This window comes from Lepidochelys olivacea (genome assembly GCF_965140295.1).
Source record: "Lepidochelys olivacea isolate rLepOli2 genome assembly, chromosome: 12".
Lineage (NCBI taxonomy): Eukaryota > Metazoa > Chordata > Testudines > Cheloniidae > Lepidochelys > Lepidochelys olivacea.
The window spans coordinates 3087799-3110115 of NC_140422.1; the positions used below are offsets into that span (position 1 = coordinate 3087799).

At 54.2% G+C, this 22317-nt stretch overlaps 1 protein-coding gene across 4 annotated transcripts in view; it reads left to right on the forward strand.

Moving 5' to 3' along the window:
- VAC14 (VAC14 component of PIKFYVE complex) overlaps positions 1–22074 on the forward strand; it is a 191605-nt gene extending 169531 nt beyond the window's left edge. For 3 of the 4 annotated variants that reach the window (XM_084644951.1, XM_084644948.1, XM_084644949.1), the window contains 2 exons: positions 11176–11326; positions 21064–22074. In XM_084644951.1, the coding sequence (XP_084501077.1) occupies positions 11176–11326; positions 21064–21226 (314 nt within the window). In that variant the 3' untranslated portion in view covers positions 21227–22074. The remainder of the gene's footprint in view (positions 1–11175; positions 11327–21063) is intronic. The other variant, XM_084644950.1, reaches the window with a different exon arrangement.
- Positions 22075–22317: the final 243 nt, after the last annotated feature.

The window sequence follows — 22317 nt, forward strand, 5'->3', positions numbered from 1 at the left end:
CGTCTGCAGAGAGCCTGAAAGAACTGCTCAGAGAAGGATGAACTGTTCCATACTTCTCAGTGGGGTGCCAACTCCAAGGCCTACTGCTCTGAGAGCAGTCCCACTAACCCCACCCCAGAAGAGGACTCCATATGTGGCAGGAGAAGAGTGCAGCAGACCTGCCCTTGTCCCCCCTCATCAGATACACTTGGCTGCTCAGGTGAGAGTGGGGGGGTGCTCGGTACTGCTCCTAATGGGAAGGATGCCCAGCAGCTTCTGCTGCTCCAGTAGTCGGTAAGGAGACCCCATGCAGCTGCTGCTGAGTGAGGGGTGGGGCTGTAGCGGTGGCATGATGGGCTTTAGTCCAGCCCTGCTCCAGATATGATGACCATGTCCCAGAGCATGAGCACATATGGTATCGCCAACCCCCAACATACACAGATCAGGAGTCAGGCCCCCAAAGATCATGAGATTGGCTTAAAATCATGACATGTAAAAGCAGGTAATTTGGGCGTGGTCCTTCCTTTTGTGGTCCGAGCTGGTCAGGTGCACATGAGACTCATGGTCAAGCTTTTCTCTGCAACCATGAGGCTAGAAACTTTTCTTTTAATTGAAAACTGAGTCTTGCATAATCATGACTCCAGGAGATGGGACTCCGAGTGGAACCTTGGATGCCACCTGAATTGGCAACACTGCAATGCTGGAGCTGTGACCACGCTCCTGACACACCCAGCAGCAGCTGCTCAGGAAGGGTGGCGGGCAGCGTAAAGGGACCAGAGAGCCTGTGTGGCAAACTTCAGTGGTGGTAAGTTTGGGGGGAGAGGACAGTGAATTGGGTGATGGGCAAGGGGCCTGTGCCAAGCTGCAGTTACCGACGCCCTGTGGGGCACAGGAGTTGAGCTGTCGGTGCCCTCTCCATGTCCTGGTGTTCATGTGTCTCAAGCAGCAGTGGCTGTCGGTTTGGAGGATCCCTGTCCCGATTCTGGGTGGTGCTATCACACAATCCCAGTGCCATGTAGGAGACAGGCTCTTGACCATGTTAAATCTTGTGACACTTCACACAGTAACTGCAGATGGAAACTTGACCAGGGCATGCTCATCCATCCGGGGTGAGTGGGAGCCCCCAGCCATAGGCCTTCCCTGCTTTTGGAGCACTCGCTTGGAATGCTTACCCCGGCCGACTCGTACCCCGCTGCTCTGCTCCATCGCTCAAGTCGTGCAGCAGCATGAGTGGCCCTCTGATTTCAGCTGCCTGTGCCATTGGTCCAGTTCCGCCTAGATCAGTGGGACAGGCCAGCAGGATCTGCAGAGTGAGGAACATGTGATTTGTGACAGGCACTTTCCTTAGGTGCTCAGAGCCGAGAGGCAGGACTGCCTGATGTAGCTATGCTTGTGGTGTGAGATGGGAGAGAAGGAAACATGTCCCAAAGGGCCTAGCTTGACCCAGTCCCTAGCATCTCGGGCTACACCTTACAAGGGTTGGTAGCACAGTGCATCTGCTTCTCTCTCAAGCAGTGCGTGCAGATTCATTGCACGGAGCTGTCGTGCACCAGGAGAGTGCCTTAAAATGAGCTGGGCTGAGGTCCCCCCAACCACCTCATCACAGCTGGCACCAGGTTGGGTGCCCTGTTCTGTGGGTAGTGATTGCTTTGAGCTTGTTCTCCTGTCCACTTCTCTCCTTGAGCAGCGAATGGAGTCAAACTTTAAGCTCCATTTCTCGTCCCTAGTGCAACTACTGGCTCGTGGTGCTACATGAGAGGGTGCAAATGAGGCGAAGTTGCTGGCTCTCCACAGCAGAGTTTGGTGTTCTTGGGACATGGATGCTCTTTACCAGCTCCATTGAACAGCCAGGGTCAGGCGTCACAGCTGAATACACCTCCCTTCAGGCCCCTGGGAGTTCAGCAGGCCACACGCACACCATTGCTGCACCCAGCCACAGGCCCAGGAAGTGAAATACAGATTTCTGTGCAGCTTCACCTCCCCCATCCACGCTAAAACCCTAAACTATCTAGCACTCCCTAATCTGGGAATACCTATCATAGAATCATAGAAAAACAGAGTTGGAAGGGACCTCTGGAGACCATCTAGTCCAACCCCCTGCCCAGAGCAGGACCAATCCCAACTAAATCATCCCAGGCAGGGCTTTGTCAAGCCTGACCTTAAAAACTTCTAAGGAAGGGGATTCCACCACTTCCCTAGGGAACGCATTCCAGTGTTTCACCACCCTCCGAGTGGAAGTTTTTCCTAATATCCAACCTAAATCTCCCCCACTGCAACTTGAGACCATTACTCCTTGTCCTGTCATCTGCTATCACTGAGAATAGTCTAGATCCATCCTCTTTGGATCCACCTTTCAGGTAGTTAAAAGCAGCTATCAAATCCCCCCTCATTCTTCTCTTCCGTAGATTAAACAATCCCAGTTCGCTCAGCCTCTCCTCATAAATCATGTGTTCCAGACCCCTAATCATTTTTGTTGCCCTTCGCTGGACTCTCTCCAATTTATCCACATCCTTCTTGTAGTGTGGGGCCCAAAACTGGACACAGTACTCCAGATGAGGCCTCACCAGTGTCGAATAAAGGGGGAACAATCACGTCCCTCGATCTGCTGGCAATGCCCCTACTTATACATCGCAAAATGCCATTGGCCTTCTTGGCAACAAGGGCACACTGTTGACTCATATCCAGCTTCTCGTCCACTGTCACCCCTAGGTCCTTCTCTGCAGAACTGCTGCCTAGCCATTTGGTCCCTAGTCTGTAGCGGTGCATTGGATTCTTCCGTCCTAAGTGCAGGACTCTGCACTTGTCCTTGTTGAACCTCATCAGATTTCTTTTGGCTCAGTCCTCCAATTTGTCTAGGTCCCTCTGTATCCTATCCCTACCCTCCAGCGTATCTACCACTCCTCCCAGTTTAGTGTCATCCGCAAACTTGCTGAGAGTGCAATCCACACTATCCTCCAGATCATTAATGAAGATATTGAACAAAACCGGCCCCAGGACCGACCCTTGGGGCACTCCGCTAGATACCGGCTGCCAACTAGACATGGAGCCACTGATCACTACCCGTTGAGCCCGACAATCTAGCCAACTTTCTACCCACCCTGTAGTGCATCCATCCAGCCCATATTTCTTTAACTTGCTGACAAGAATACTGTGCGAGACAGTGTCAAAAGCTTTGCTAAAGTCAAGGAATAACACGTCCACTGCTTTCCCTTCATCCACAGAGCCAGTTATCTCATCATAGAAGGCAATTAGATTAGTCAGGCATGACTTTCCCTTGGTGAATCCATGCTGACTGTTCCTGATCCCTTTCCTCTCGTCTAAGTGCTTCAGAATTGATTCCTTGAGGACATGCTCCATGATTTTTCCGGGGACTGAGGTGAGGCTGACCGGCCTGTAGTTCCCAGGATCCTCCTCCTTCCCTTTTTTAAAGATTGGCACTACATTAGCCTTTTTCCAGTCTTCCGGGACTTCCCCCGATCGCCATGAGTTTTCAAAGATAATGGCCAATGGCTCTGCAATCACATCTGCCAATTCCTTTAGCACTCTCGGATGCAACGCATCCGGCCCCATGGACTTGTGCCTGTCCAGCTTTTCTAAATAGTCCCGAACCACTTCTTCCTTCACAGAGGGCTGGCCACCTCCTCCCCATGCTGTGCTGCCCAGTGCAGTTGTCTGGGAGCTGACCTTGTTCGTGAAGACAGAGGCCAAGAAAGCATTGAGTACGTTAGCTTTTTCCACATCCTCTGTCACTAGGTTGCCTCCCTCATTCAGAAAAGGGCCGACACTTTCCTTGGCTTTCTTCTTATTGCCAATATACCTGTCCCAGTGTTGGGTGGCCTTCAAGATGATCTCCTGCCGGAGCCTCTGGGTCCATCTCCTCCTTTATCCCTGTCTCTCACGGTCTTTGTTCTGAAGTCTTGCTGCATCCCAGCCTGTTACCATGGAAATTCCTGTAATGCTACAAGCCCAGGACTGCAGGGCTGGCGTAGAGTGAGGAGGGGGAAGAGGTGGTCTTGGTTGGTTCTCTGGTAACTGGGCAGAGTAATTGAGATGGGAATGGGTTAAATTAAAGGTGGAAAGTACATGCACTTCTGTACGCCCTCCCCCTACAGTGAGCCTTGCTGATGTTGCCTGAGCTCTGGGGTCACCAGGTGGCTGCCTGCCCCTGAGATGTCAGCTCAGATGTACTGCTGGGGAACCAGCTAACATCAGGTGGGAAATGCCTGGCCCTGGGCTGGGAGGGGAGGGACTCTCCAGCCCTCCCTCCCGTGGGTCTCTCTCCAAGAGCAGTTTTCCAAGAGCTCTGAGAGCCTGCACATGAGCACTGCGGGGAACTGGCAGGGCTGGACAGGGAGAGTCCATTTCCATGAGGCAGACACAGAAATGTTAGTGCCATAGCTCTGACCCCTTTCGGGAGGGAGGCTCATTAACAGAGTAGGTGGGTGGGGAGAGAGGATTGGAAGGGCTTCCCATGCAGAGATCTCAAAGCACTTTACAAAGGTGGGTCTGTGTCCTCATCATTTTACCAATGGGGAAGCAGGGGCCTGGAAGGGCAGTGATATGGCCAGTTCAGCAGGGGAGCCAGGACTACGACTAGCATAGATATACTGCAGGGAGTGACGTGCAAGAAATACAGTGGGCAGCAGGTCTCCAACTCGCATTCACACTCATGAGTAAGGATTGCTCTTCAGATCCAACTCTCTTCCTGCCGGTAGCTAGATCTGTAGGTCAAAAAAAAGTTAGTGACAGGAAAACCAATCAGAATTGGCCATGGGTGGTGCTCATTGTGATGCTGGCAGGGCAGGTGCTGGCTCATGCCCAGGTCCCCATGTCTCAACTGAACAATGACAAATACAGAGCTGTGACCGGTCTGGCTCGCTTGTGTGTTAGTGTTGTTGAAATAGGTGCTGGAATTCTAAGTATGTTTTAGTGTTTATGGAATGATTGCAAATTGCTGCCTGCGTTAATCTCACTTCTAGCATCCGTATCCCACACTGCAAGGTAATGTGTGTGCGTGTGCATTGTAAGCGTCTGTGACTTTAGCTCACCAGACGGGGGAGAGCCACGAACGAGTGTGGCATGCTGGTCTCCAGCAGAAGATGTTAGCTCCTGCCCAGCGACACCAGGGGGACTAGTGCAGAACCTTAAAGAGGGCAAAAGACTCTGTTTACTTTCCCCAGCCCCGTGAAGATGGGAGGAATTCGCTTGCATGACTCATCAGTTGAGTTTGCAGCTCTGAGCAGAAAGGGGGAAGGGAATAAAAACCCCTGTCGAGGAGGAAAGGTGTCTTTATGCTGCTTGGACTCCGGGGGCGCAAGGATTACCAGGCATAAGCAGAAGATCCCCTGTGCTTAGTCTGGGTCATCCCTAAAGGACAAGTAGCATTTCCTTCGTATAGAAGCATCTGTTTCATTTTGAAACTTAAGATTGGAACTCATTGGTGTGTATGGTAGCCTGCTTTAACCTTGTCAATAACTCTTCTTTCTGTTTCTTAGTTAGTACATCTTTAGAGAGTTTGTTATAGGACTGGCTACAGTGTTGTCTTTGTGTGAGATGTAAGGTGCAATTGAGCTGGGGTCAGTGGCTGGTCCTTTGGACTTGGGAGTAATCTGAATATTGCTGTGATCCTGGTGTAAGGGGCCATCTATGGCAAAGGCAGGCTTGCCTAGGTGGCAGGACAGATCGGAGTGCCCAAGGGGCTGTCTGCGTCTCCCTGTTGAGACGGTTATAGTGTCCGAGGAGTATGAACGTGACAAGTGGTTGGTGAAATCGAAAGCTAGAGCTCCCCGCCAACGGGGGTGGGGCTACAGCCCAGGACTCTGCCCAGAGGTTGGTACTCTGGCTCTTGAGTCGCTGCGGCACAGCGTGGCACTCAGAAATGCTGCTCACATTCTTCTTGTTGTTGAAGAATCGAAGTGCTGGTTTCTTCTTCACTCCGCTGCTGCTCTGTCTGTGTCTTGTAGCTTGTGCTATGCAGTAACTAGGAAGGGCTGTGCCATGTTCACAGCTGGCGAGGCTTTGGGGTAGGCCTGGAGGCGTTTCTTCCATTCCAAAAGAATCTGTGTTGATGGCACAAGCCACCTAGCCCTCTGCAGGATTTCTGCACTCAATTTTTTCTAATGCAGGTGGTGGCAGTTGTAATCCCTGCAGGGGTTGCTTGATTTCGACACATGTGTGTGCTGTTCCTCTTCTGGGAAATTCATGGTGCCATGCTATTCAGAAAAGCACTTCTGCAAATGGCATCATGCAGTACCATGTCTGTGGTGTCTCACTGCCTCCGGATCAAATCAGACATGCTCAGTGTATAAGAAAGATGGCTTTTCCTAATTGCTGGAGCTGCAATCTTGGCTGGAATCTGAGAGTCAAGCTAAGTGCTTAGAGCTTCTCTACACATGCAGTTATTCTGGAACAGCTATTGCACCTTTAAATTCACAGCATATCTGAAGGATAGACAAGCCCTTAGTCTGGTGCCTCATACATGGCTGCAAACTTACCTTCCTGTCACCTGTGCACCTGGAGGTGGGATTTGATCCTGTGGTTGGAATTGTTAACTACATTACCTGTGTCAATGGAGTGTTATGCCCGTTCAGTCAGTCCTGGGGTGGCTAAGAACGTCTGCGTGTAGCTAGTGCAGAGCTCCTGGATCTGCTGTCACTGCATATGCCTAAGGGTCATGGAGAGGTTCACCTCTTCCACGCCACCAGCACTTTTCCCTTCGTAGTAGACACCTCTTCAGGCCACTCAGTGTCATCTCCTCCCTGGGCTGTAAACTGACAAACCTTTAATTCTCTGGAATAAAAGGGCTTTAGAGAATTAATATGGTACTCCTTAGGCTTTTGGTTGGAGGTGGGGAATTAACAGCTCCCAGGTGCTCTTGGACTGTGAATGGCCCTTCCCACAACGCTTCCATTTTATGTGCCTGGAGCGCCTTTAAGACCATGACCTGATCCCCTACTTTGAAGGAACACTCTCTGGTATGTTTATCATACCAGGCTTTTTGCTCTTTTTGAGCATTCTCTAGGTTTTCTTTAGCAAGGGCTAAAGAGGTTCTGAGGGAGATTTGTAGGTTGGTTACAAAGTCCAGAATGTTAGTTCCTGGAGAAGATGTAAATCCCTCCCATTGCTGCTTCACCAACTGTAATGGCCCCTTAACCTCACGGCCGTATACAAAGTCAAATGGTTAAAACCCTAAACTGGGATGTGGTACAGCTCTGTAGACAAAGAGCAACTGCTGCAACACTAGGTCCCAATCATTGGAGTGCTCATTTACGAATTTACGTATCATGCCCCCAAAGTTCCATTAAATTTCTCCACCATGCCATTTGTTTGATGGTGGTGAGAGGTGGCAACCAAGTGATTTACCCCATGAGCTTCCCAAAGGCTTTCCATAGTTCCTGCCAGGAAATTAGTTCCTGCATCTGTGAGGATGTTGGAGGGCCAACCTACCCTGGCAAAAATGTCTGTTAGTGCCTGGCACGCACTTTTAGCCCTGGTGTTGCTTAGAGCTCCTGCTTCCGGCCATCGGATGGCAAAATCCATGAAAGTTCATATGTACTGCTTTTCTGTGGGTGTCTTTTTCGGAAAAGGACCCAGAATATCCACAGCTACTCGCTAAAATGGAACCTCAATGGTGGGGAGTGGCTGGAGAGGGGCTTTGACCTGGTCTTGGGGTTTTCCCACTCTTTGGCATACCTCACAAGGTTGGACATAGGTAGAAACATCCTTGCCCATTCCTTCCCAGTGGAATGACCTCCCCAAATGGTCTTTGGTCCTGTTCACCCCAGCGTGGCCACTAGGATGATCGTGGGCTAAGCTCAAGAGCTTTACCCGGTACTTAGTTGGAACTACCAACTGTCTCCGAGGATGCCAGTCTTCCTGGTGTCCATCAGAAAGAGTTTCCTTGTATAAAAGTCCTCTTTCTACAACAAACCTGGATCGATTAGAAGAGCTGAGAGGTGGTGGGTTGCTCCGTGCCGCTATCCAAGCTCTCTGGAGGCTTTCATCTGCTTCCTGTTCGGTCTGGAACCATTCCCTTGATGCTGGAGACATCAGTTCCACAATCCTCATTGGATTGTGGACCTATGCTTGGTCCCTCTGGAAGCGATGCAGGTGATAGGGCTGTTTCTGTTGACTGTGAACTGCTCTCTGCTGGTGCACTATGTTGGGGTTCAGGCTCCTGCTGAGCCTCTTGTGTAGGGTTATCTACTGGTGCAGGTTCGGTGGGGCCCTCTGGTGTTGGGGTTGCAAGCACTGGATTCAGTGCTGGCAATGGGTCTGGTGCTGGTTGTTCCGCCGGTTCTGGTTCTGGGACTGACTCTGTCTGGGTCTCTGGGACTGGATCCACTACTGCTGTTGCTGACGTTGGCATGGGGTCCGGTTCCATTACCTCTGACCGGGTCCTAGTAGAAGTTTCCAGAATAGAGCTAGGTGTGACAGCTTGCTTAGCCTGGCTCCAGGTGACGATTCCCACATGATTGGCCAAGTCTTCCCCCAACAGCATGGGGATGGGATAATCATCATAGACTGCAAAAGTCCACGTTCCTGACCAGCCCTTGTACTAGACCAGCAACTTGGCTGTAGGCAAGTCAAAAGAGTTTGACTTGAAGGGTTGAATCATCACTTGGATCTCTGGGTCGATTAAATTGGGGTCCACTAAGGAAGCATGGATAGCCCTCAGTTGTGCTCCGGTGTCCCGCCACACGGTTACCTTCTTCCTGCCCACACTCACAGTTTCCCTCCGCTCCGAGGGTATCTGGGAGGCATTTGGGCCTGAGGACCTCTGGTGTGATTCCAGTGCAATGAACTGTAATCTGTTGGGGTTCTTGGGGCAGTTGGCCTTTTCATGCCCTGGCTCATTACATTTAAAACATTGTCCAGCTGACGGGTCACTGGGGCGAGGTGGGTTGCTGGAGAACGGTGTGGCTGGACGATAAGGTGTCTGGACTGTTCCTTGGGGCTGTAGTTGGGGTCTTGGGCTGCCCCCGGTAGTAGGGTGTGGTCTGAGGTTGTCCCTTCTGGTATCCGCTCCAACTGCGACCAGGATTGTTCCTCTCTCCTCCCTCCACCCGTTTTGTTCCGTTTTGCCCCTTCTGATATTCGCCCCAACTGCTACTAGTTTTTTCTTTTCTGCCACCTCCACCCATATGGCTCCAATCTCCCCCACCTCGATTACAGTTGTAGGCTTCCCATCTAGGATGTATCTTTCTATTTCCTCAGGAACACCCTCTAAGAGCTGCTCCATTTGCATTAGGAAGGGCAACTCTTCTGGAGATTTAACTCTTGCTCCTGATATCCAGGCATCCCAATGTTTCACAATACGGTAGGCATGTCGGGTAAATGACATGTCTGGTTTCCACCTTAGGGCTCTGAACCACCGACGGGAATGCTCGGGTGTTAGCCCCATTCTGACTCTCGCCTGGGTTTTAAACAGTTCATACTGGTTCATGTATTCCTTAGGCATTTCAGCTGCCACTTCAGCTAAGGGTCCACTGAGCTGCAGCCTCAGCTCTGCCATGTATTGGTCTGTAGAGATGCTGTACCCAAGGCAGGCCCTTTCGAAGTTTTCTAAGAAGGCCTCGGTATCATCGCCTGCCTTGTAGGTGGGGAACTTCCTGGGATGTGAAGCAGTACCTGGAGAAGGATTTCTAGGGTTTGTTGGTATATTCTGCCTTCTCCGTCTCCAGTGCATGCTTCCTCTCTTTTTCCTTTTCCTCCAGTTCTTTTTCCCTTGCCTCCATAGCTCTCCTGTGGGCAGCCTCTTGGGTTTTTTCTGCCTCTTTTGCTGCCTCCAGTTTTCTCCTCAGCATGCTTCCTTTCAGGTGAGGCCACACCTGGAGTATTGCATTCAGTTTTGGTCCCTTCACTACAGAAGTGATGTGAACAAATTAGAGAGTCCAGCAGAGAGCAATGAAAATGATTAGGGGGGCTGGAGCACATGACTTATGAGGAGAGGCTGAGGGAACTGGGGTTATTTAGTCTGCAGAAGAGAAGAGTGAGGGAGGATTTGATAGCAGCCTTCAACTACCTGAAGGGGGGTTCCAAAGAGGAAGGAGGTAGGCTGTTCTCAGTGGTGGCAGATGACAGAACAAGAAGCAATGGTCTCAAGTTGCAGTGGGGGAGGTCTAGGTTGGATATTAGGAAACATTTTTCACTAGGAGGGTGGTGAAGCACAGGAATGCGTTACCTAGGGAGGTGGTGGAATCTCCATCCTTAGAGGTTTTTAAGGCCCGGCTTGACAAAGGCCTGGCTGGGATGATTTAGTTGGGGTTGGTGCTGCTTTGAGGAGGGGGTTGGACTAGATGACCTCCTGAGGTCCCTTCCAACCCTGATATTCTATGATTCTGACTGAATACAGAATCTGTGGAATAGAAAAGAGCTGCTTTGCAATGTAGAACTACATCTTAAACTGGATATTTTGTGAGCAACCTGTTCACAAGGTGGTGAAGGGATGTGCAGCAAGGGGTGGCCTAGAAAGGAAATGGCAAAGGGAAACCATCCAATCAACTGACTCTGGTAGATTTTGCTTCCCAAAGCAAAAAGAAAGAGGGGTCTGTGAGCTGCAGACCCCCATCCTTGGCCTGGGTTCATTGGCAGGGCTGTGGCAGGACTCGTTCTGCAGTTGGTGCAGGAATCCAAATTCAGGCTGTGCCTGAGAAATGCCATCACATCCATGCAGAGACACTGCAGCAGGAGCTGGGGAAGGTGGCAGGCCTGCAGGTCAGGGACAAAAGCAGTGGATTAGAGGGGTGCCATTGTGCCAGCCCAGTGACCTAGAAAGGAGCATGTCTTCCTGACTCAGATCAGGTGTACTGCTTCTGGAAGCACATGCTTAGCAGTGGGGGAGGGTGGGGAGCGCACAAAGCCTCTGACCGAAGTTGCCGTGGCATTAGAGGTGTTGGGCGGGGACTCCCGCCCATCACCCCTGGGTGTTGGAAGCAATGGTACATGAAAGCAATCTTTGGGGTAGAGAATAATGGGACCTTGCGGGGTTGTGCTTGCCAGGCCCTCTGAAAGCAGATGAGTGCATGGCACCCAGGAGGTGCTTTTCTGGGCCAGCTGGGAGAAGTTTGGGGTGGTTTGTAAAGAACGACCCGGATCTATCTCTGAACCTATGCAGAGGGTTTGGTGGGGGGATCTGGCTGCCAGATGGACGGATTGTTTTCACCTCCATTGATTGCCTGTCTATTCTGGCCACAGATCTGCGCTTGCAGCTGCTGGATGTGAAGAATAACCCCTACCTGATCAAGGCTCTCTACGGGCTGCTGATGCTTCTGCCTCAGAGCAGTGCCTTCCAGCTCCTCTCCCACCGTCTGCAGTGCGTGCCCAACCCCGAGCTCCTGCAGACCACGTGAGTGACACCAGCTGGGGGAGTAACTCCTTGAAACCGCACAGGGAGGCTGGGACTCCAGCCCCCTGCAGAGACTGCCCTGACCTAGGGTTCCTGTAGCACTAGAGGCATTGGGAGCGCATGCTGTCCTCTTGCGTTCCTGCCAGCCATGTATGCGGTATCCTCAGGGAACGGGCACAGCCCATGTTGGTCCTAACCCTAGAGCTCCCAATACGATATGCGCCTGGCTTGGCAACATCCCTTATGAAGGCCCATTCCTGCAGGTGCTGAGCCGCCTCCACTCCTTCAGTGATGCAGCATGGGCTTGGGCCCTCGCAGCCTGGTGTAAGGTGCGGGGAGGTCGAAGGGCAATCCTGATGAGGAAGAATAGTGACATCGGGGGGGGGGGGGTTCTGTGCTCCGTTGTGGAGTGGTGACCTATGCACGGGACACAGCTAATTGTATTTAGCGTGGCTGCCCTTATATTTAATACAAAGCCATGACCTGGTGGGATTGAAGGGCCTGAGACTTGGCTGCTTGCATCAAGATGGAGCAATGCATGCTGGGACCTCATGGGCTCGAGCTGCCACCTCTGCAGTGGTAGTTGGGGAGAGGCAGGGGCAGGGGTTCATAGCAGAGCAGTGGCTGCGACTCTCACCCTCCGGTAACATCACTGAGGTGCCAGGGCACCTCTGCCTTCTGCAGCAGTCGAGGGCTGCAGAGCATATACGTGCGGGGCTCTGGAGCATTAAGGCCTATGAGCCGTTTGGCAGGCCAGGCCGGACCCCTTCTCTGTGCGAGCAGCAGCAGGGCCTTGCTCTGAGGCACCTGCCCGTGGAGCTGGGTGTCAGGCCTGAGGCTTCCTCCTGCGCGCGCTCCTTGCCTTGCGCTGTGGAGCACTCGCTCAGCTTTTGTCTATATTTGGTAACCCTTGGAGGGCTGTGCCTCATCCACAGGCATTTGGCATCCGGGATGGAAAATTTCACTTGCAGGGTCTCCATGGAAACAAGCAGAGCCCTGGAGAAGATTTACACTGAATGGAGACTGGCGGATCTCCCATCAGCTGCCCCAGCTTGTTAGGAACAGCCCCTAGGAGCCTACCCTGGGGCTGCCTGCCCCAGGCTTGCCTGGTGTGCACCAGCACCGGGCGTCGTGGGGAGCCAGCGCGTCTCGCATTCAGCCTCCTATGCTGAGAGCTGCTTCAGTCCTTTTCCTGCCTGCAGCTGAACTAGCCGGCCACTGCAGTGCACACACCTCGCTAGCAGCCCTGCGAGTCTGATGGGCTGCTAGGCCTGGGCTACTCTGGCCTTTGAGAGCCATTGATCACCTTTGCCTGCTCTGCCCCTTCTTTGCTGTCTCGCAAGCAGTCACCTGCCAGGGATGTATCTGCTGCTCTTGTCCCCTACGCTGCTGGGCAACACCACAGCCCCTCAGTGCACCTGATTCTGGTTACGTAGGAGCTCGGGCTACATGATTATAATGGCCCCTTCTGGCTTTAACTCTACGGACTGGCTGGGATGCTGCTTAGGGGGCAGGGACCTAGACATCAGCTGTGCAGACTGGGCCAGGAACCTTAGCAGTGCCGAGCCCGGGATGCCCATCTAATGTATACCGAGCCAGCTCTGCATCCTGCTGCAGGCAGCGAGCTCTCCAACCGGAGTGTGTATCTCTCCAGCTGGGCACAAGGCTCAGCAAGGGGGGGATGACCCAGTGACCTAGTGGCTGGTGCCCTCCAGCTTGGAGCCAGAGATCAGGGCTTGCCTTACTGCTTCGCTCTTCAGGCTGGCTCAGGATGGCCAGGTTCTGATCCTTGCTGGACATCTGTCCATCTTGGTATGAAATCTCTGGAGCAGAATGCAGCTAGGGCTGAGGGTGGCAAGTCCTAGGAGAGGGAAGATGTGGCATGCCAGGGTCTCCAGCCAGTGCTGTTAATCCTTTGCTACCATAAACCGGTACCAGGCATAAAATTTCCCAGTGTATGTGGCTCTCCTCTTCTCTTGGCAGTGATGAGGCATCTCTTGGCTGTGGAGGGCAAGGTTCCTAGGGACATCTTCACCCTGGCCCAGGTCAGCCCGCCCCATCTCCGTTCAGCTGGGCAGCCCCACTTGGTGGGGAAGTAGCTCTTTCAAAGTCCGGGCTAATGAGGTGGGAGGGGTGCTTCTCAGTGGCAGTACATCCCTTCTGGAGACATGAAAGGCTTATCCCTCCTCTGCAAAGCCATGGGGACAAAGTTCCAAGATGTGCAGAAAGCAGATCCTTGCTTTTTAACTAGTCCCTAGGCAGGCTGCATCACGCTCCCCAGCCTGTGCACTCAGGAGCATTGGCCTCTGTTCTCAGCCTCTGTTTTTTCGAGTGTGAGCAGTTATATTTGTGTGTATGTTCAGGGGGAGGGGTTTCCTCCCTTTGCCCCTGACTACCCGGGCTTTTGGAGCAATCAGAGCTGCCAGACAGACTGAGCATCTGATTAACTGTGACCTACATTCCATTAAACATTGAAGCCCGCTTTCATAACAGACCAAGCTGCCCCTTCTTGGGGGAAGCCAGCTGGGGCAGAAGCAAGCCGTGCGGGAAAGTTGTCGACCCACTGGCTGGGCAGAGATGCCTAGTGGGTTTTCCATCCCCATCAAGGTGGCCCATCTCCTTTGTCTGCACTCCTTGTACGGATCAGATCTCTTCTTAAACATTCCTCTGCAGAGAAGACTGTTGCATTGATCCCTGGATGTGAATTTCCCTGGGTTCCCCAGTCTGACCGTCACTGAGCCTTGGGTTAATCTCTTAATCCAAGAGTGGGGGTCGACACAGGAGAGCTGCGCGTCCGTTCTTCTAGTCTGTTACAGTTATGCATCCATTGCACTAGACACAAAGTGAGAGACCATTCCTGCCCCCACAGCTTTACAGTCTGAATAGACAAGACAAAGTGTGTGTGAGGGTGGGGGGAAACTCAGGCACCGAGGTGTGCCTCTCACTAGCTCACCCAGCAGGCCAATGGCACATCTCAAATTAGAACCCAGGATTGCCAATCCAGTGTCCTACCTGTTAGGTCATGCTGACTCTCTTGGTTCCTGAGGTTTCAACTACCATGTGGCAGTCTTCGTCAAAGAAACACCCAAATCCAGAGAGAGCAAGCCAGAACCGTGCCTGAAACAGACTTTTTGCAGCATTTAAAACAGCCACAGCCTGGTGGCTTAGCATGCTGGCCATCCTGCTCTGGGGGGCCAGGTTCACAAGTGCCATAGTCCATGTGAAAGGGAGCTGGGTGTTGTCACTCCCTGTAGGCTTTACATCTCCAAACTGCATCACAACTGGCCATCCCGAACAAATGTATCCCGGCCTCCAGCATGTCCTTCCTCCCATGGAGGGTCTTGCTGCTGGGGGGATTCTGTGCCCCATTCCTCGTCTCGGCCTGTCTGCTGAGGGGCCAGCAGTGATGGAAGTGGCCACCTATCCCCTATGAACAAAACTGAGGCCATCAATTCTTCTTACATGAGCCTCCAAGGAGCTGGTAATGCACTTTGGTCACTAGGATCAGAGGCCAAACCCCGTGGCAAAAGGCTCATTGCAGGTGCCCTGAGTTCTCCAGTCCCCTGGGCCATCTCTTCACAGGACTGGAGCAGCTGTGATGGCGCTGCAGGGATGCGGCGTTCCCGTTGGCACCTGCCGGCAGTACTTGGTGCCTGCCCAGATGACACTTGTCTCAGGCTAGTGCTCTTTGCGCTTCAGCTTCACGGACGCTTGCCCCCAAGTAAATGCCAATGGCAGCCCAGTGCAGTGTGCTGGAGGTGACCGGCTGTCAGCTGGCATTGTGGGGCTGTACTCTGCTGGGCTCTTTGCCTGTGACCCAGCAGCGCTCCTCTGTCCTCCAGGGAGGAACACTTCTCTCTTTGCCTCACGCTCTTCCCCGCAGCCTCTGAGCAGTGCAGGTGGAAAGCCAGGGACAAGGAACTCCCCCAACCTCAAAGCATTTGTTTTACGGTCCTGCCCCACGGCACTAACCCAAGGTGGACACCATACTTGGCCAGTGGGACTGGGCTTGTGGGGATACTGTACCTACCAAGGGAGTAGCAGGGGCCTGTTGCCCCACACTTTGCTAGTGATCTCAGTGGAGCAAAGGGCTTAGCAGAACCTCATCCCCTGAGTTCAGTGGAGCAGTGTGGGGTTGGGGGATCAGGAAGTGTTACTTCTCAGCGCGTGGTCTTGGCAGCCTGCTCTGTTACATCGCATCCACACTGGAGTGGGAGCAGAGCCAGCCAAACCAAGTAGATCTATGGCTTTAGAGAAAATAAACAGTATGCTGTGGATGTGATAGGCACCCAGGTAATCACATGGCTTCGGCCCATGAGCCCTGCCTGCTCTGACGGCCCAAGCACCAGGAGCCGGATCAGCTTGGCCACATGTTTCCCACCACTGTCCCAGCCCAGTGTAGACGGGACCTTGGACAGACATGCTCACCTTCAGCTGGCCAGCATGGCTTCCTTGGAACAAGGAGGCCAGGAGGGAGAATCAGACGGGGCCCTAGGGACCCTGTGAGACGAAAGCCATGGCAGGAGCTTCCCCAAGAACTGCATGGCACTGGCAGGCAGAACATAGCCTAGGTCAGTCACTTGGCTCAGCATGCCTGGCTCTGAAGGGAGCATTAGCCGCTTGCTAAGCAGAATAGCAGTGTCTGTTCCTGCCCCCTTCCGGGGGACCCCAATCAGTGCTGACCTCCCAGCAAACTGGCCCCTTGCTGCTTGCCACCTCCTCGCCCAGTGGTTCTGTCTTCCCAGCCATGGAGCAGGTCCCGAAAGCTGAGTGGAGATGCCCCAGCCATCAGCTGGAAACAGGAACTCAAGCAGCATCTGATTCAGCAGGAGAAACTGGGCCATTCAGCTCAGTCTGTCTAAGCATTTCGGAGATATTCTCTGCGGCATGTAGTGGGTGACTGAAGGGTTAATCCTTCAGCATGGGGTTTTTTTCTTCCCCTTCTGAGCTCCTCAAAGCTAAAGAAACGGGCCCTGTCTCTTTCTGCCCCTCCTCCATGAATCACCTTGTGTGTGTAGGTGGGGGTTGTTGATTTCCCAAATGTCAAGCTCTGCAGATTGTCCTTCCTCCCCAAAATATCCAGGCCAGGGGAAACCCCTCCTCCTGGCAGTGTCTTAGCACGGCGGAGTGGGGGGAAGCCCTACCTCAGACACACATGCACCCGGCCCGCAGACCGTGTCTCAGGTTTGCTCCTAATTCCAATTAATCTCAAGGAGACAAACGCTCTTTATTATCTGGCCAAGTACAGCTTCCTAAGCAGTGCAGCCAGAAGCAGAACTCAGCCAGCAGGAGCCGGGAGGCGGGGTTCCCGTCCTGCTGTGGGAAAGGATTAAACGCTTGCTTGTGCCTTGTGCTTTTCCCCTCCTGGAAGAGCAGGGCTGGTGCACAGCATGAGGAGCCTTGGCGGAGCTGTGTGGGAGGAGACGCGGGCTGGAAAGCCATGTGCGCGTGCATTATCCTCCTCTCATCTGTGCTCTTACACTTGGATTGCAAGTTCTTCAGAGCAGGACTGTCTGTCTGTACCGTACCCAGCACAGTGGGGCCTTACCGTAGCACAAGTGTGGAGGGACCTTGGCAGAGCTTGGGGAATGGGGGACTAGGAGTGGAATAGCAGGGGGTGCCTGTCTGGATGGAGGGGCATCAGAAGAGCTCGGGGGGGACTAAGTGGCATAGCGGGGGTCAGGTCTGGGTTTAGGGTATTGGCGGAGCTGTAGGTGGGGTGCTCTCAGGTTGGAATTACTCAGGGGGCTGCAGGTCTGGATTGAGGGGCATCAGTAGAATCATGGGACTGGAAAGGACCTCTAGAGGTCATCTAGTCCCGTCCCCTGCACTCCTGGCAGGACTGAGTATTTCCTAGAAGACCATCACTGACAGGTGTTTGTCTAACCTGCTCTTAAAAATCCCGAATGATGGAGATTCCACAACCTCCCTAGGCAATTTATTCCAGTGCTTAACCACCCTGACCGTTAGGAAGCTTTCCTAATGTCTGCCCTTGCTACAATTTAAGCCCATTGCTTCTTGTCCTGTCCTCAGAGGTTAAGAAGAACAATTCTTTTCCCTCCTTCTTGTAACAATCTTTCATGTACTTGAAAACTGTTACCAGGTCCCCTCTCAGTCTTCTCTTCTCCAGACTAAACAAACTTAATTTTTTCAGTCTTCCCTCATAGCTGGTTTCTAGACCTTTAATCATTTTTGTTGCTCTTCTCTGGACTTTCTCCAGTTTGTCCCCATCTTTCCTGAAAGGTGGCGCCCAGAACTGGACACGATACTCCAGCTGAGGCCTCATCAGTGCAGAGTAGAGGGGAAGATTCACTTCTCGTGTCTTGCACTGAGGCGGGTCACTCAGCGCCTGTTTGTGCTTTTGGGTCCCTCCCTTTCCCAAGCACCACACTCGCCACCCCCGTAAATCAGCTTAAGCCTGAGGGAGCTCACTCTGCCAGCCTTGACGCACAGTGCCATATTGCCAACGGGCAATCCCTGGCCCTCCTTCGTCCAGCAGTACATACAGCCGTGGAGCCAGCGCTCGGGGCTGGTCTCCCTGCAGCGTCGCCCTGGTTTAACTTCAGGTGTGAATCTAAACAAGCTTTAGGGCTGGTCGACACTATAAACGTACGTCAGTATAAGTGTCGCTCGGGGTGTGAAAAAGCCACCAGGTACCCAGTCTGCGCCCCAGTGTAGACAGCGCTGTATTGGCAGGAGAGCTTCCCCACTGACATAGCTACTGCCACTTGCAAGGGAGGTGGGAGGAGTTCTCCTGCTGGTGTGGTGGCTTCTTCCCTGGAGCGCGACGGGGGTAGCCGCACCACTGCAGCATCGTCAGTGGACACCTGCCCTCGGTCAGACCAGTCCAGGCCCATGGGTGGGGGGAGGCTCTTATTTCTGTTTGGCATAAATTGCTTAGAACTGGGTTGAAATTAAACCGCATTAAATCAGAACCAGCATGTGCCCAGCGCCTTTTGCACTGGCTCCACTAACCCAAGGCAATTTGGGTGTAGCCAGGGCCTCAGAATTGCAAAGCAGATGCTGCTAAGTTGGCTCCTTCGTGATCCACGCGGCTTATTGGCAGTTAAAATGCACAGGGCTTGGTCTCCTCCTGGCATGTCCTGGGATTCGTACCTGAGAACTGGAGTCTCCCACCCGGGATCATCTGGTGAGTGTCGCCATGTACTGCTGCAGTCACTGCTTGGCTGCCCTCACAGCAAGGGAGCTTGGCCTGTGGTTAGAGGTGCTGGCTGACGGTCAAGGCTCCAGGCTCTATTTCCAGTGCTGCCGCTGAACCACCCAGCCTGCCACTGGTTTTAGCAGAGCACACGTGGCTTTTGTGGGCGCTGGCGGCAGGAGATAAAGTGCTTTGACCTTCTTTGTCCAGAGTCCCCTTGAGCCATCCCACACTAGCCTGGATCTGTGCGCCCTTAGATCAGCGCCCGCGAGAACCCCAGGGGAGAGTTCACGTGCTCCCACCAAGCACTAGGCCAGGATCTCTCCCCCAGCAGGGGAGGGTGGTGGCCGCTGAGTTCAGCCCATGGCTCCAACCAGGCAGAGCTGCTTGGAGCCTCAGACCACTTTCCCCTCCAGCAACTCGTTCTCTCCTGCTCAGGGACAGGTCCCGGGTCCATCAGCACTCCCAGCCCTGGGCAGACTGTCCCACCCTCCTGGCTCTGTCCCAGACACTCTCGCTGCTCGCGTGCTCTTCCCACAGGACAGTCCCACCTCTCCTGCTCTGCGTCATGGGCTGCAGCTGGGGTCCATCTGAGCCATAGGGCCCAAGTCCCAGGCTGCCCGGATCCCCCTTCCCAGGCAGCGTGTCTGGCTCCAAGCCACATGTTCCTGCATGTACGTTTGTCTCCTCTTCTTGTACCCTGACCTACCCCAGCCCCGCTGGGAGTAGGGAGGGGCTGGGGCTGAGCTTCCCCCAGGAACCCTGACACTATTGGCCCCCTTTGTTGTGATGTCGGCTGCAGCTGGGCCAGGCACTGGGCGTGGGAGAACATCGGACTGGGCCGTCCCTACCCCTCCCTTCCCCCCCTTCTGGGAAATGATGGGAGCTGGGGTGGGGCGAGAGCCTGGCTCATTGTGCTGATCAGCAGGGTGGGTCACACGGATGAGGGCAGCATGCTCTGTGGGGCCAGGGGGATGGGCACATGTGGCAGAGGGGGGCTGGTGCATTCACCGTCCAAGTCAGGGTTTGGCCGGCTCTGCTGGAGAGGAAGGGGGGGTGCAGTCGGACAGGAGTGAAGAGCCAGATGGGCTTGGGGGGCAGCCAGCAGGGTTGTAGGGCAGTGGCCTTGGTGGGGGTGTGGGGCTAGCTTTGAAAGGACATGAGGCCACAGCCCGGCTGGGTGCTCTGGTTCTTGGTCCCACTGGGGCAGGAACTTCCCTGGTGCTGCGCAGCAATGAAGCCTGCGTGCTTCCTCAGTGTCTGGCTGCAGCACCTTAACCTGGTGTGACCTTCCCACTCAGGCGGGCTGGCCTGCGCTGTTGTCCCAGGGCGCTGACCTGCTGAGCAGCTGCCTGCCGCACTGTCTGCTCCGCTGGGAAATGCCTCGCCGTGTGTGGCGAAGCTGGGGCTTTGCACTGTCTCCGCATAACCCTGGGATTGAAAACCAGCCTGGTGCCCACAGCTTGCTAGGCCCCCTGCCCTGGGAGGGCACGTCACATGCCGCGAATGGCTCCTGAGTAACCGGACACGCAGGGCAGCAGCTCTGTCTAACACTGCTGGTGTCAGCCCCACCTTCAATCTGAGACCAGTGCTAGGGCCAGACCAGGCCTCTGCAGCTGCCTCCTGTGCTGCAGCTGGGCTCTGCCAAACTCCTCCTGCCTGGCCTGGGGGGCATCCCTGGTTCCAGTTTGGGATCCCTCTGATACAGACCCAGCCAGGCCCCGCGGTTTGTATCCCATGGAGGCTCCTGTTGCCAGGTGAAGCCAGCTCTCAGGCAGTGAGGTGCCAGGGCACTGAACTCCCCACCAGGCTTGTCATTGGGGTGGCTCCTCCTGGCAGGCATAGAGCAGAGGACAAGCCTGGAGCACACTGTCCCCGGGAAGCGCCTGGCACCTCTACCCCCCGAGGATGGCAACGCCAGCAGGTGCAGGTACTGAGCATTACTCCGCAGGGCGCTCCAGCTCCTCCCAGTCTCTGGATGGTGAGCAGTGCAGTTTCTGGAGTCCAGAACGCCAGCCAGCCCCCTGGAGCCTAGCTCTGCTGAGAGCGGGAGTGGCTCATAGGACGGGGTGCTGTCAGTAGTGGGGGCAGTGCTCTCCAGCTTTCAGGAGAGATTCGCATCACCCCTCTACTCCAAGCCTCTTGCTGCTTGGGCCAGTTAGCTTGGCCCAGCATCACTCTGGGCGCTCTGATCCATGGTGATAGATCGGTTCACCAGGGTCTTCACTTGCCCCGTGCACTTGGCCGGTTCACTAGAAACGTAGGGGATGGACAGCAGCATCACTACCGTGATACCCAGTTTCCTCCTCCCTGACCCCTTCTCAGCTGCTTAGCAGCCCTTGGCCTGCTCCTAGCTGTAGGCTCTTCCGCAGTCGTTGCCCAGGCGTCTCCCTGACGCCCAGGCGTCTCCCTGCCACCCAGGCTGAGGGGGACGTGTTTTGTAGTGGAAAGCACAAACGTCTGGCCCTTGGGGCAGGGAGCTTCAGTATGTGGTGTCTGTGTGGGGGTGGTAACAGACTGGGTGCTTGGCACACACCATGCCCTCTCATCTCTCTCTCTCTCTGCTTCCTCTCCCCAGGGACAGCACTAAGACAACCCTGGGCTTCAAGAAGGCGACCACCACCAACATCGACTACCTGGAGCTGCTGCAGCACTTTGAGCGAGTCCAGAACAAGCACCTGGAAGTGAGACACCAGCGGGTTGGCCGGGGAGAGCCCCCAGACCGAAGGGTCATCCTCTGAGCACCAGCCACCGCTGGCGTGCATGGAGACAGTGACCTGGGGAGGGGAGCCAGAGAGACCTGGTGGCTGCCATGGGTTCCAGGGTGTCTGATCCAGCGGGGGTGCTTGTTCCAGGGGAGAGGCGGTGGAGGTGGCCACAGCGCTCAACTGGGGAGGATCTCCAGAGACCAAGCCGGAGCCCAGCACCCCAGCTGCACAAACTTCCAGAGCATCACAAGCAAGCATGTGGGGAAGTTGTAGGAGGGGACTAAAGGGACAAATGAAGTTACACGCTCCCCCCACCCCACATTCTGCCTTACTAAGCCCTCCCTGGCAACAGTCAGCTGATGGCACAGCCGGGCCAGTAAGGCCAGAGGGAAGACACATAAAAAGCATTTTCTGCTACCTCCAGCCTCAAACAAGCATTAGTGTCTGTGGGCATGTGACTGGACTGGCCTCACCTCCCTGTTTCTCTCCTCCCCCCCCTCCACCACCAGGCAGGCAGGCAGGCAGGCATGTGCTGCAGTCCCGAAAGGAAAGCCGGCCTCTGGTAGCTGGCTTCTTGGATCTCAGCCGTCCACTGCCCTTAGTTCCCTGTGGCAACAGCACTATCTAATCCTCCAGTGCTCTTGGTCCTGTGGACATGCATTCCTGTGTGTGCGCGTCACTCAGCCGCCTCTTGTCACCCCCCTTGGACCCACCTCCCTCTAGTACGTATGGCAGTGCAGCCTTAATTCATAGCCCCCTGAAAACATCACGTGTGTGTATATAGAGGAGGGGTTCAGTCCAAGTCAGAGTTCTAGCCTGAAAATAGATTTGTACCAATGTAAAAACTTCCCACATTGAAATAAAAGAATTATGGCAAAGTCCCTGCCTGGTATCTGCTGCTCCTTGGGGGAAGGCCCCCAGGATGGTCATCACCTGGACTGAGGCTGCCCTCCACACCCACTGAGCCCTTTGGGGCCCTCTCCCCTGGCTGGTTCCGCATCCCCCAAATTTCCTACATGGGTTTGAGATTTGGCCCATGTCTGCCATTTGTTTCCCAGGCAAAAGAAGTGCCCCTTCTGCATGGCAGGGTCTGGGAGGGATGATCCACATCAGCGATGCTGAAA